The 14,702-nt window shown below is 23.2% G+C and overlaps 1 protein-coding gene across 5 annotated transcripts in view; it reads left to right on the top strand.

The window, feature by feature from the left end:
• The window catches only part of LOC122498493 (synaptic vesicle glycoprotein 2C-like), an 18,873-nt gene extending 4,171 nt beyond the window's left edge, over nucleotides 1-14,702 (top strand). Inside the window, exons 1-13 of one of the 5 annotated variants that reach the window (XM_043606250.1) lie at nucleotides 2,781-3,039; nucleotides 8,917-9,030; nucleotides 10,117-10,182; nucleotides 10,587-10,748; nucleotides 10,842-11,004; nucleotides 11,214-11,335; nucleotides 11,669-11,913; nucleotides 12,067-12,227; nucleotides 12,495-12,660; nucleotides 13,032-13,146; nucleotides 13,401-13,560; nucleotides 13,724-13,851; nucleotides 14,064-14,702. In XM_043606250.1, coding sequence (XP_043462185.1) covers nucleotides 3,036-3,039; nucleotides 8,917-9,030; nucleotides 10,117-10,182; nucleotides 10,587-10,748; nucleotides 10,842-11,004; nucleotides 11,214-11,335; nucleotides 11,669-11,913; nucleotides 12,067-12,227; nucleotides 12,495-12,660; nucleotides 13,032-13,146; nucleotides 13,401-13,560; nucleotides 13,724-13,851; nucleotides 14,064-14,122 — 1,665 coding nt within the window. In that variant the 5' untranslated portion in view covers nucleotides 2,781-3,035 and the 3' untranslated portion in view covers nucleotides 14,123-14,702. Of the gene's footprint in view, nucleotides 1-2,780; nucleotides 3,040-7,387; nucleotides 7,903-8,916; nucleotides 9,031-10,116; nucleotides 10,183-10,264; nucleotides 10,391-10,586; nucleotides 10,749-10,841; nucleotides 11,005-11,213; nucleotides 11,336-11,668; nucleotides 11,914-12,066; nucleotides 12,228-12,494; nucleotides 12,661-13,031; nucleotides 13,147-13,400; nucleotides 13,561-13,723; nucleotides 13,852-14,063 lie in introns of those variants that run through there. The other 4 variants (XM_043606251.1, XM_043606253.1, XM_043606252.1 and 1 more) reach the window with 4 other exon arrangements.

Below are 14,702 nucleotides of genomic sequence, written 5' to 3'. Positions count from 1 at the left end.
AAATTCGTAATCAGCAACCCCAAAAATCTCTGAATAATAAGTTTTTTGGGGAATTTAGAGAATTTATAAATATTTTGTCCGATATATTGAAACTAAAATTTTCAATTTCAAAAAATTATTATCGAATTCGTAATCGGCGACCAAAAAAACCCTCGACTACAAGTTTCAAGTGAATTAATCCATTTAAAAAAATTTATCCTCCATATTGGATCCATCATTTTGAATTTTCAAATTTCGATATTTAATTCTTGGAATTTAATGTGTTTTAATAATAATTTATTTATTATGATCTATTGATTATGGAATATAACAAAATACAAACAATATACATTTGTACTAGATATAATAAGAATTTTTGTGTTTTTACATTGTCGATTACGAATAAAATGTTTATTTCTAAAAATACAAAATGTCCGAAACAATATGGCGGGAAAATTTTATAAAAATCGTTAAATTCGCTGGAAATTTTTGCTACTCGGAGATTTTTAGGGTCACTGATTACAAACCAGATGTTAGTTTATAAAATTCAAAATGGTGGATGCAATATGGTGGAGAATTTTATTTCAAAATCGTTAAATTCATTTAAAAATTTGTAATTCAGTGATTGTTGATGTCAGTTACTACGAATTTGATATTCACTTTTATGAATTCAAAATAGTCAATGATTACGAATCCGGTGTTAGTTTTAAAAAATTAAAAATGTCGGATCCAATATGGCGGGTAAATTTTTTATACATTCATAAATTCGCTTGAAATTTGTTCTTCGGGAGTTGTTGAGGTCGCTGATAACGAATTTTGTATTTATTTAAAAAAAATAAAAATGGCGGATCCAATATGGCGGACGATTTTTTTTAATTTGTTTAATTCACTTGAAACTTGTTTCTCACGGGTTTTTGGCCTCGCCGATTACGAATTCGATATTAGTTTTTAAAAATTCAAAATGGCGGATCCAATATGGTGGACGCATTTTTTAAAATAGACTAAATTCGTCTGAAACTTGTTATTTAGGGGTTTTTGAGGTCGTCGATTACAAATTCGACTTTAGTTTTTCGAAATTTCCATCGCTCAAAGTACAATAATAATTTTTTTCCATTAATACAGTACTGTTTAATCATTATTTTACTATATTTCCTTATTATTTTACCATAAATTTAATATTTTTCTATTTTTATGGTCTAATTTGTATTTATAATACAAACATAAGTTATTATTTTATCCATTTATTAATTAAATCTAATCCTACTGCTGGATTAAAAAGCATTTTTTTTTTACTTTTTGAAATTTCTTGTCCTTAAGATATTTTATTAAACATGAATATATGTTTATTTATTTGTACACTATAAATCAATAATTGTTCCGCTTTACCCTTCTCATTGTACTTTTACCGTTTTTCCGGCCTTCATAAATAAAATATTTTTTTTTTCTTGATACTCCAATATTTACACCGTCGTGAGTGAAAAGTCCGCGAGTATAGTGCAATATAATATTGATATCAATATGTCTCATTAATTAAATGATAGAATTTTTACACACTTTCCGGTTTATTGCGCAATTTTAAAATGAAAAATTATCACTTTATTCTTATTTTATTTTCATTCATTGAAACCAGTTTCTCGGAAATATTTTTCTTATTTTCTCATGTTTTTACTTCCGCTCATGCTTGTTTGCAAAAAAGTGTTTCCTAGTTTAAATTATTTTTTTTTTAAATTATTTTCTACCAAAAATATCGTGTTCTCTAAAATATGATTTATTTTTCATGAAAAGAAAAATTAGAGGGAGCCTTTTTTTTAAATAGGTATAGGTATAAATTTTTTATAAATAAATTTGGAAAAATTTGGTCTTCTATTAACAATATTTCTCACAATCATTAAAGAAAAGCGATAACGACAAAAAAAAACAATAAATGTTGACAAGCATAGATACAATTCTAACAATAAGTTTCTGAAAAAAGAAATTTTTCTTTTATTTAATCTCTAAGTATAAATTTATTTGCGATTAATAATCGATAATAATGAGAAAAGAGATAAAATACGTCATTTGGGACAAAGATGATACACTTTTCGTTTATTTAATTTTCACAATAATGACGAATCAACATCGTCACAAATTTTTTTCTTCCTCGTCTTTTTTTATTTTTTAATTAGTTAATATTTTTTTAATAGAATTTTTTTTAATATACATATTAAATTTATAATTAGGTAATTTAATTTAATGACGAAACAACTTCGTCACAAATTCACAATTCTGTACCGTAAAGCGCATAGAATATTTTTTATTTTATTATTAATCCAATAATTATTCTTATTATTATATAATTTTTTATTTTATTTAAAATATTAAAATATTTTTTATAATAAGATGAGTTGCGGCATTAAACTTGTTAATATTTTTAATTGAATGTTTATTAATAATAAATAATATATTCTAATTTAATTAATAATAGAATCGAAGTAACAGTAAAAGTAAATAAAATATGTTTTTTTTAATTGAAAATTTGTTTAATGCGAAGAAATTGAATTTAGTATGCAATGAAAGCGAAGACAATGCAGTTGTTTTATAATTTATACGAATTATCAATTCACTTTTTCATTAACACCAACTGCAAGATTCTGTTTTTCATTATCTTTGCAATGAATCGCTTTTCTATATATACATTCATACACACATTGATTTATATTTGTGTATATTTCTAATTTCATAAGAGAGCAAATGAAATGAATCATTTATAATGCAAAGTGAACAATTTATAAAGACAATAATACATTCAGTGCTCGCTTGTTTAAATTTAATATTACTATCATTTCACTTAATAATAATAGATATTTATTCGCAGATTAATGTGAATATTTCCTATTAAATATCTCCTATTTTTACACTTTGCTATTTCTTCCGCTTTCTTCTTATTTTTGAGTGAAAATATATGAGTTTTTCTGAAAAATTATGTTTCATTTATAATAGTTTTACTTTTCTTTTTACTTTTTTTTTTTTTTTTGAAAGTGTAAAAAAAACTTGAGATTGTGTCAAAAAAGGAAACAATGGGTAAATATTATAATTTTTCTTAGTTAACTTCTCGAGGTAAGTAGAATGATAAAGATGATTTTTTTATGTTTAATTTTTTATACTTTTCCTTGATAGAATTTTGCATATATTTTCTCTATACATTGTTTACATTGAGAAAATTAAAGAAAAAAAAATATTTATACTTACTATAAATAAATGATAAATTGCTCCAATAAATTATTAATCAATGAAGAATAATATTATGAATGTAAAAGAGAATTCTTAATAATTATAAGAATTTTGTTTGCTGTAATTTTAAACTGAAGAAAATTTAATTATAGAAATTTGATAAACTTATAATTAACAGACAGTGATCAATAAATAATTATTAAAAAAAAAGAATAGTCAATTACCAATGATTGATAATTGATAATTGATAATTGAGAAACAATAATCAATAATCACAAAACGATTATCACAAATTGATATTATGATAATTGATAATCGATAATCTAAAATAGATTAAAACTAATTCATATTATTTTAACTGACAATTGATAATTGATAATTGATAATTGATAATTGATAATTGATAATTGATAATTGATAATTGATAATTGATAATTGATAATTGATAATCAATAATCGATAATCAAAATTCGATTAACACCAATTCATATTATAATAATTAATAATCAGTAATTGATTAACACTAATTGATATTATAATAACTGATAACTGATAATTGATAATTGATAATCAATAATCGATAATCAAAATTCGATTAACACAAATTCATATTATGATAATTGATAATCAATAATTGATTAACACTACTTCATATTATAATAACTGAGAACTGATAATTGATAATTGATAATCCATAATCAATCATTAAACATCGATTTACACAAATTGATATTTTGATAATCAATAATCAGTAATAACTTAACACTAAATCATATTATTATAACTGTCAATTGATATTTGATAATTTTTAATTGATAATTGATAATTGATAATTGATAATTGATAATTGATAATTGATAATTGATAATTGATAATTGATAATCAATAATCAATAATCAAAATTCGATTATCACAAATTGATATTATGATAATTGATAATCGATAATCAATAATAGCTTAACACTAATTCATAGTATAATAACTGACAATTGATAATTCTTAATTGATAATTGATAATTGATAATTGATAATTGATAATTGATAATTGATAATTGATAATTGATAATTGATAATTGATAATTGATAATTGATAATCAAAATTCGATTAACACAAATTCATATTATAATAATTAATAATCAATAATCAATAATTGTTTAACAATAATTGATATTATAATAACTGATAACTGATAATTGATAATTGATAATCAATAATCGATAATCAAAATTCGATTAACACAAATTCATATTATGATAATTGATAATCAATAATTGATTAACACTACTTCATATTATAATAACTGAGAACTGATAATTGATAATTGATAATCCATAATCAATCATTAAACATCGATTTACACAAATTGATATTTTGATAATCAATAATCAGTAATAACTTAATACTAAATCATATTATTATAACTGTCAATTGATATTTGATAATTGATAATTGATAATTGATAATTGATAATTGATAATTGATAATTGATAATCAATAATTGATAATTGATAATTGATCATTGATAATCAATAAATAATAGTCAATAACTAGTGATTGTAATTTTTGATAATTAATTTAATAATAATTTTTGTGATAAAACTAATGTGATAATTAGTAAAATTTGTTTTAAAAATTTTCTATAATTTTAAATAACCAGTGAAGATATTAGATAATTATCGAAATAAAGAATTTAATACTAAAATAAGAAAGAAATTACTGTTTTTCATTTTTCTGATTAATTTCTCTTGTTTGCTAGTTATATCAATCAGGTCTCTTAAACCTCGACAAAACTAGAACATTTCCATGATCAATCATCAAATCATATAAGGTCATTGCTCAAGTATGTGAAAGAGATGAAATTTCCTTTTTTTAATTCAAACATTTTTACCTACTTAAAAACTAATTAATAAATAATTTTTCCAAACCATAATTGTTACATTCATGATTGAATTAAAAGAATGAGACATTACAATAAAAAATTTTATTATAAAGTTTTTTGTTATAAATAATAGCAACATTAATAATAATAAAAATAAATAATAGTAAACAATTCGAATAATTTAAATAAATACTGAATGTTAATAGAATAAAACTTTACAATATTAACAAAAAGAAGAAGATTTTCTGTATATTATTTATAAAAAGTTTATTTATTACTAGAACACTGATGGAGAATAAAATGAGATTCGTGGTAAAGGCTTTTATAATATTGCGAAAAACAAATCATTATCATCAATCTCTTATCGTCAACAATCATAACAATAGAAATTTTTCTTTTTCATTCAATTTTTTTTATTGCACTAAATTTTATATGATTAATTCAAGATAACTGTGTTTATATGTTGACAATTACTATCAATCATTATCAGATTTCTATTATTATCAAATAACATATTATATTATCATTAGAATAAATTATAAATTTTTTTCCTATTAAAAAAATCGTTATTTACCAAAAAAGAAAAAAAAATAATATTATACGCTTTTTAAATGACGCTAGTCTCACACATGGGTCAGACAGACATTCATCGGTCAGAAATTCAAGATAATCTTAAAGTTTAGGTCAAGTTTCGTAGGTCAAAAATAAAAGCTTAAAAATCGAATAACAATATTAGGTCAAGAAACGAACATAACATTAGGTCAAGTTTCACAGGTCAAATATAAAGTAACAGAATAACAGAAAGGAAGAAATTGAAAACAGAAAGTATAACAGAAGGTCAAAAAACGAACATTAACTTAAATTTTAGGTTAAATATAGATTTCCGTCGGTTAAATAAATAAATGAACAGAAAAACAGGTAAAGAAATGAAGATGACCTAAAATTTTAGGTCAAATTTTACAGGTAAAATATTAGTGGATTTCAAGTCAAGATTCGTAGGTCAAAAATAAAATATAGGTTTAAAGTGCTTTTTTGACCTGAAGAACAGGTCATGAAGCGAAAATAAACTTAGATTTTAGGTCAAAATCAATGTCTAAAGAATAAAAATAGGTAGAAATTTCTAGTTTAGGTCAAATTTCGTAGGTCAAAAATATAACGTTTGTTTAGACAATAGACGAAAAGAAGAGCAGGTTATGAAACAAATATAACCTTAGATTTTAGGTTAAGTTGAGAGAAAAAATAAAGGTTAAGAGAATATCGCAGCTTTAAATAATAGGTCAAAATTTGCAGGTCAAGAAGAAATTGCAGCTTCGAAGAATTTGTCAAAATTGAATGTTATATAAGAACAAAATCTTATATTTAGGTTTAATTTCAAAAGTTAAAATAATAACATATGTTTAGAAGTTAAAAAAGCAGAAAAACAGGTCAAGAAATAAGAATAACTATAGATTGTAGGTCAAGCTTAGATAAAAAATTTAGGTTAAAGAAAAATGCCTTAAAAAATAAAGTAAAGCTTACAGGTCAAATATAATTTCTAACAATAGGTCAAATTTGTATTTAGGTCAGATTTCATAGGTCAAAAGTAAAGTGTAGGTTTAGTGAATAGAGAAACAGAAAAATGGTCAAAATTTACAGGTCAATAATCTTAAATAACGTAGCCTTAAAAAATAGGTCAAAATTCACGGTTACGAAAAGAACATAAAGTATGAATTTAGGTCAAATTTCGCAGGTCAAGAATATGACGAGGTTTTAGTAAATACGGGAAAAGAAAAGATTTTAGGTCAAGATTAGAAAAAGAATGTAGGTTAAAAAAATACTCAAATTTAAAAAATAGGTCTAAATTTGCAGGTCAATAGTAAAATGTAGTCAAAATTCACTGTTAAAAGGGAAAAGTTACATCAGTTTAGGTCAAATATGCTAGGAAAATTTTCAATGGGAAAACACATCTTTAAAAAATAGGTAAAAATTAAACAAACATGAAAATTAGGTCAAAAAGGACCTAAATTTAGGAAAAATTGTCTGTCACTTTAAAATTTAGGTCTTAATTCATAATTAAGAGCCTAATTAAGAAAATAATAAATAAATAATAATAATTTAATTCATAATTCTTAGAAAAGAATTCGGACCTAAATTTAGGTCAAATTCTCTACCACCCTCAAATTTAGGTCTAAATTCATAAGAAAAATATCATTTTTTTAATTTTCACAAATATGTTCGGAAATAAAAAAAAATTTAGCAGAAGCAAAATTAAAATGAAAAAAAAAGTTTAAGAATTCGCTAATATTTGTTTTAATGGGAAGACTCATTGGTTCCCACAAGATTGGAATAATACCTGTCGATAGTCAATGGCCGATTATCTCATTTCTCAAGTGTCATCGGAAAATATACTTGAAAAGTTGTAGAGAGATTTATATTAAAAAAAAAATACGAGAGAAAGAAAATTTACACAGTGATGGGAATATTATCGTGTTGTATAACAAAATTCTCCCTTCTATCGTTTCTGAAAGATATCTTTGACGCTTTTGTAATTGTTCGTAAATTTTCCATCTGTGTATTACACACTTTATGCCTTCTCCAATTGGTTTAAAGTTCTCAAGTTCTGTAAAGAAAAAAAAAATTGCAAACAAAAAAAAATTGAAAAAAAATTAAACCTTGATTTTATAGATATATATGTTGTCACGCCCCTCTAATAAATATACCGTTGTAACGGCGATTTTTCTCTAATTGAGTAACTCACCTCGTCTATTAAAGTGGTGAACATTTTCTTTAATTGACGCTACTTGCATTTTAAACACGTTATTTTCTGTGCGTTTAGGAGAGAGAGAAAAAAAAAGTATTTCACCTATAAACAATTAGAAATTTTAATTTTCTTTCTGGAAAAAATAATTATTTAAACTTTTTTTTAAATTAAAAAAATTAATAATTTTCATTAATAATGTTTTTTAATAGTTTTTTTATAATTATTTCTATCAATAAGTTTTTAAAATAATTTTTATTAATTTCTTAAAATAATTTTTATAAATAATTTTTTAAAATAATTTTTTAATATATTTTTTATTGATAATTTTTTTTCAGTAACTTTTTATTACTATATTTATAAAATAATGTTCTTTAGATAATTGAGAAATCAAATAATTAACAATAGTGATTGTTATAATTATTCGCTAATCGTTGTAATTGTTGGTAATTATTGTAAGTAATTGTTGATAATCATTTATAATAAATAATTATTAATAATCGTTGTTTTTTTTTACTAGAAATTGTTAATAATAATTGTCATTTATTACTAATTGTTAATAATTATTGTTATTTACTGAAAATTGTTGGAAAATAATTGTTATTTATTATCACTTGTTAATAATTATTGTTATTTACTGAAAATTGTTTGAAAATAATTAATTTTAATTGTTAATAATTATTGCAATTTGTTAACTATCTGTTAAATGTTATTTCTCAAGTATTTTAAAATATTATTGTTTTCAAGTTTTTGAAAGTGTAAATTTGTTATTAAAAAAATTAATATAATAATATAATTAATAGAATAACAACAAAAGTCAATAAATTATTTAACTAAACTTGAGTCATTTTAAAGTTGTCTAATATTTTTCTTATTGAGGAACAAAAAATTTTCATTAACATTTTTTTTATTTATTAATAATTTATTATTTTATATAATTCTTTGAGTTGATTAATATAAATAGTCAAAAATTGAAATTTTGAAAAAAAATTGTGAATTTTTTCGGAATATAAAAAGTGGAAAATAAAAAAGTGTTAAGTGAGAAAAAAATAAAATATAGATTAAGTGAAGGAAAAGAAAAAGTTTTTCTGAAAAAAAAGTAATTTTAAGGTCATGAGATTGGAGAATTCTTGAGAAAATTAAATATGCAAGGGGGTTGGAAGAGTTTTATAAAACCACTGTTGACTGTAAGTCATTGGTTACATCGTTTACGACGCGAAAGTAGTAAGTTTGTTATTTTTCATTATGCTATCATCAGTGACAGAAGTGAATTTAAACGACTCATTAGGTTAATTTTAACTATAAAGAAAAGTCAAAAAAAAAATTTTCTTAATACAAGTAATTATTTTTTACAACATTCCCAGCAAAACTTTACTGAAAAAAATACTTTCTCCTTTCAACGTGAAGAATTTTATTTTTTAATAATTTATTTATTTAATTAACAAAACAAATCTATTTAAAGAAATCAAGATAAGTAATAATTAATTAAAATAATTCATTGGAGCGAGATTTTTATTTACGTTTTCTTGGACGAATTATTTTGTTTATTGATACAAAATTTTGTTTCCAAACGTTGAAAAAAGAATTTTACTTTTAAAAATTAAAAAAAAAAATAATTTAAAATAAATAATTAACTAAAATAATTATTTGCACAAAATATTTAAATACGTTTCATTTAATAATAAATAAAAATAATAAATTATTTTGTTAATTACCACAAATAAATTATTTCATAATCGCGAAGAAAAAAAATTCTATTTAATAATTCAAATAAAAGAAACTACTTTAAATAAATTAAAATAATTAATTATTTTAAATAATTACTTGTAGTAAATTTTTAAGTACGTTTAATTAGATAAATCATTTTGTTTAATATTTCATTCATTGTGAGAGTAAAAAATAAAATAAAGATATTAATTGTTAATTTTTTAAACAAATAAAGAAATTAATAGACAATATAATGAGGAAATAATAATTTATCTTTATTTAAAGAACTATTACTAGTAGTAATAATATTAAAATAAATAAATAATACCTATTAATTCCATAAGATTATTAATTTAATTATTAAAAATAAATGTGTGAATAATATTAATTATAAAATAAATAATTTACGCCATTTGTTAATATAAAAATGTTAATCAAATATTTATTAACATCTAGGAAAAATGTTACAACTAAAAAATTTTCACAAAACTAAATTTTGTGTTTCAGAAACAAATTTTTTACAAAATAATAATTCAACAATTTATCGTTAGTATAATTATTATCCACTATTACTACAAAATTCGATAATTTTTGTTGTTGCAGAAAGTGAAAATCAAGGCGAATGTCCCGAAGGTCCTGCAAATTTTGAACGAGCCATTTTAGAAACCGGTAAATATTTCATTTTTAAATCGAATGATTTTAGTATCTTTTTTTTTTGTAGATTAAAAATTTTCATTTTACTAGAGTAGTAGATTCCACTTTTCAAATTAGATTTCGCTGTTGACTGGTTTCGGTTGGAAAGTGACTGCTCCTCGTTATGCGCTCTGCTTATATACTCGTCGACTCGGGCGAGAGTGGGGGAACTCCTGAAGTTCAGGTGCGGCGCGTGCTCTACGATCGCCCCACTAACGCGCATTTCTGCGAATTAGTGGCGCGAAATTCAAAATTAATTTCCACATTATTCTATTTATTTTTTAAAAATAAATAATGAAATAATTGTAATATTTATTAATTAAATTCTATTTATTGATTAAATGAAATATTTATTAATATAAATAATTCCCGAATTACAGGTTATGGAAAATTCAATTTTCTATTGCTTTTGGCGTGTTTGCCAGCAGCGTGGGCCAGTGTTTTCTCATCGACTTCCATATCATACGTGCTTCCTTCAGCGGAATGCGATCTTCAACTTACAATGTTCGATAAGGGTTTACTAAATTCTATGTCATTTGCAGGTAAATGAATTAAAATTTTTGATTTATTACCAGTATTTTCAAAGCAAGAATTAAATTTTAATTTATTAATTGGAGAAAAATTTATGTTTTCAGGAATGATAGCCACGGCGTTCGTTTGGGGTTTCTTAGCTGACACTGTCGGCCGTAAGAAAATTATGTTTTATGGCTACTTGTGTACCTCAATATTCAGCTTTGCCAGTTGTTTCTCACAAGTTTCTTGGCTTTTAATAGTATTTAAATTTCTAAGCGGTGTTATGTAAGTGGTATAGAAAAAAATTAGGAGCAAAAATAAATTTTCGCAAAATAAAAAACAAATTACTTTTTTGCGAAATTGTTAACATTTATTTTTCACTATACTAAACTAATGATTTTGAAAATAATTTTTATTTATATCTGAAAATTTAGAAAAAAAAAAAATTTTTTGCCGAATATTTTGATAATTATTATTCTTTTGTTATTTAACAGAATCTCGGGTCCATATGCAGCACTCATGTCATATTTGGCCGAAATTCACAGCGATAATTTTCGTTCCAGAGTTTATATGTGGTTGGGCGTCGCATTTTCCCTTGGAAATATTACATTGCCATGTAAATATTTTTGTATCGATATTTTCTTATTCATTTCAATTTCATTTTAGTTTTTAAAAAAATAAAATTTTTTTTCTGTTGGATTAATGTAAATATAAAAAAACGGTCGAAAATTCTAGAGCCGCTCCTGAATTTCTAGAAAGCGTCCCCCCACTCTACAATTTTTTTAGAAATTCAGGAGCGGCTCTAGAATTGTTTTCACCCCACAAAATATATTTTTCTTTTCAGGACTCCCCACATGTTAGAAAATTGTAGAGTGGGGGGACGCTTCCTAGAAATTCAGGAGCGGCTCTAGAATTTTTTTCACCCCACAAAATATATTTTTCTTTTCAGGTCTCGCTTGGTTAATAATTCCACAATCGTGGAGTTGGAATCTTTTTAATGGTTGGCTGGAAATAAATTCGTGGAGAATATTTTTGGCTGTCTGTTCAATACCAGAATTTATGGCCTGCTTTGCAATGTCATTTTTTCCCGAGAGTCCACGTTTTCTCCTGGCAAAAAAACGAACGGACGAGGCACTCATTGTTTTCAAGAATATTTATTCTATTAACACGGGTAAACACCCAGATACTTATCCGGTGAGAGTGTTTTTTAAGAAAATATTTTTTTTTACTCTTTTTCTATTTAGAAACAAAAAAAAATTTGCAAAAGAAAATAATGAACCGAGAAAATAAAAATTTTAAAATAAGAATTGAATAAAAAATAATATTTTTTTGAATCAAAATATTTAGATCAAGTGCCTAGCGGAGGAGCAGTGCTTTAAGGAATCCGAAGAAAGTGGAATTGTACAGAATATTCTTCACAGTTGGCAGCAAATTAAACCACTATTTCAATCGCCAAATGTTTATAAACTATTTCTTATTGCCTCCATTCAATTTGGTTGTACTGTTGGGTGAGTTCATTTTTTATATTTTATTATTATTATTATTATTTATTTCAATTTTTACAAAAAATAATTTGTTTTTAATTGAAAATAATATTTTATTGTAAATTTAATTAATCCTTTTGAAAATTAGCCGAAATTTTCAAAATGCAAAATAGCGGATCTAATATGGCGAAAATTGAAAAAAAATTTATTTTATTCGTTTAAAAATTGTTTTTTTTGGGAAAAATTGTAGAGGGGAATAATTTTCTTTTTTTGTTTTTAAATAATTTTCAGTTCAAATTCATTGAGACTTTGGATGCCGCAATTATTTTCGATGATTGAAACCTATACAGCGATGCATCCGAACAGTAAAGCAGTGACAGTTTGTGAAATGCTGAGTGGCTCGAAAAATAATTCTTTCTCTAGTTCAAATAATTCGACTCAGACAATTTGCACTGAGGTATTTTATTCAATTTTTTTTTCTAATTTTAAAATACTTTGATATAAATAATTTTTTTCAGCAATTTTGTATTAATAATTGTCTTAAATTCATAAATTTAAAGTTTTTAAATAATTTTCTATTAATAATTAATTTAAAATAATAATTTCTTTCTTCTTTCTTATTAATAATTAATTTAAATTAATAACTTTCTATTAATAATTAATTAATTAATAATTAATTAACAAATTACTATTAATAATTAATTCAAATTAGCAAATTACTGTTAATAATTCATTAAAATTAACAATATTTTTAATTAATATTTTTTCTCAATTAATAAATCTTTTGTATTAATAATAAATTTTTTTTCTTAAATATTTATTTTGCAGAATGTTGTAAATGCGACAGTTTACATTAACTCGATTGTAATTGCTCTCACGGGAGTCGTCGGGTATTCCTTAGCCAGTAGCCTAGTGCCAATAATTGGAAAACGAAAATTAATGGGTAGGTGACTTTTTTTTTATAACAAAAAAAATTTTTTGCCGCAAAAGAATTTTCTTTTTCAAATAGAAATATTTTTTGTAAAATTTATTATTCGTAATTAAAAATTTTATACCACGAAAAAAAAAAATTTGATCTATCAGGATACGAACGCAATATGCGCTTTTACAGAAAAAATAGTGCACTTAACGCACTGAGCCACTGCAACTATTGAAACTCTACTTTTAATGTTTTTTATTTTCTCAATTGCATTTCAGCTTTTTGTTTCATGGCTGGTGGGACTTGTTGTGGAATTTTATTTTGGGCTGAAAATTCCAGTGGAATTTTAGGTATATCTTCAGTATTTGTTGCTCTTTCCAGTATTGGAGGCGCAGTCGTTATGGTTATTATTGTCGAAAATTTCCCCACATATCTTAGGTAATAAGATACTAATTTTTTTAATTCAAAATACGATAGAAAATAATTATTATATAAAATTTTTTTTAAATAATATTTAGATAGTTAAATTAATAAAATTAATTAATTTAAATAATCTCGTTTTTAATTTTGTTAAAAAATAAAAAATTTTTTTTTTTGACAGAACAATGGCAGTTAGTGTAACGATGGTATTTGGACGCCTTGGGGCTGTTGTGGGTAATTTATTATTTCCCGTTTTATTCGCTTTAGGGTGCCTTGGTCCTTTTATTATGATTGGAGCCGCATGTCTGGGTAATTTATTTTCTATTATTATTATTCGTACCATTATTTATTATTTTTATCATTATTATTATTATGATTATTATTATTTTTGTCATCATCATTACTATTATTTTTAACTTTATTATCATTGTAATTTCTGAGAAGAATTTTATAAAATACTTTATAATTTAAAAGAATAAGTGAAAAAGTTGAGGAATTAAAAAAATAACCTCTTTTTTCAGTTTGTGCAGTTCTCACATTATTTTTACCGAGAAAAAGAAAGGAACAAATTGGACCATGAGAATCAAGTGATCAAATTTCAATGAGACTGATATAGAGAAGAAAAAGTATTTTTCTTTTTTTTGAAAGACATTAAGTAATTAAATTTAAAAAAAAATTTATCTTACATAAAATTTTTTGTATTTAAATTATCGTGATTTTATAAATAAGCATTTATTTCTTATTAAAACCAGAAAAGAACTAGAAGCCAAAAAAATATGTTTATTAGATTTAAAATTGAAAAAATTATTTATTAATTCCGTAAGAAAAACATTTTTGTTTTATTAAAACTAACTTTCATTGTTCAAAATGCAGTTTTCAATCATTTTTATCCTGCAAAAAATATTAATAAAGTTTAAAACTTTTTTGCCACTAGATTCTTTTCTTGTGACTCGATCATATAACAGTGAATTGTAAATAGTATTTCCTAAGAGATTTAAAACTATTTTTTACAAGTGTGAATATGTGTAAATGTGAATAGATAGAAAAAAAATTAGTAAATACTTATAAAAAAAAAAATTGTAATAATTAAGAGTGTCTACATTTTTGTACAAACTATTAAATGTTTTTTTCTATTCTTGTAATAAAATTTTTTTAATTGA

This window comes from Leptopilina heterotoma, unplaced genomic scaffold (assembly GCF_015476425.1).
Source record: "Leptopilina heterotoma isolate Lh14 unplaced genomic scaffold, ASM1547642v1 Lhet_15, whole genome shotgun sequence".
Classification (NCBI taxonomy): Eukaryota; Metazoa; Arthropoda; class Insecta; order Hymenoptera; family Figitidae; genus Leptopilina; species Leptopilina heterotoma.
The sequence above is the reverse complement of the archived record's forward strand: the minus strand, read 5'-3'. Positions and strand labels throughout refer to the sequence as shown.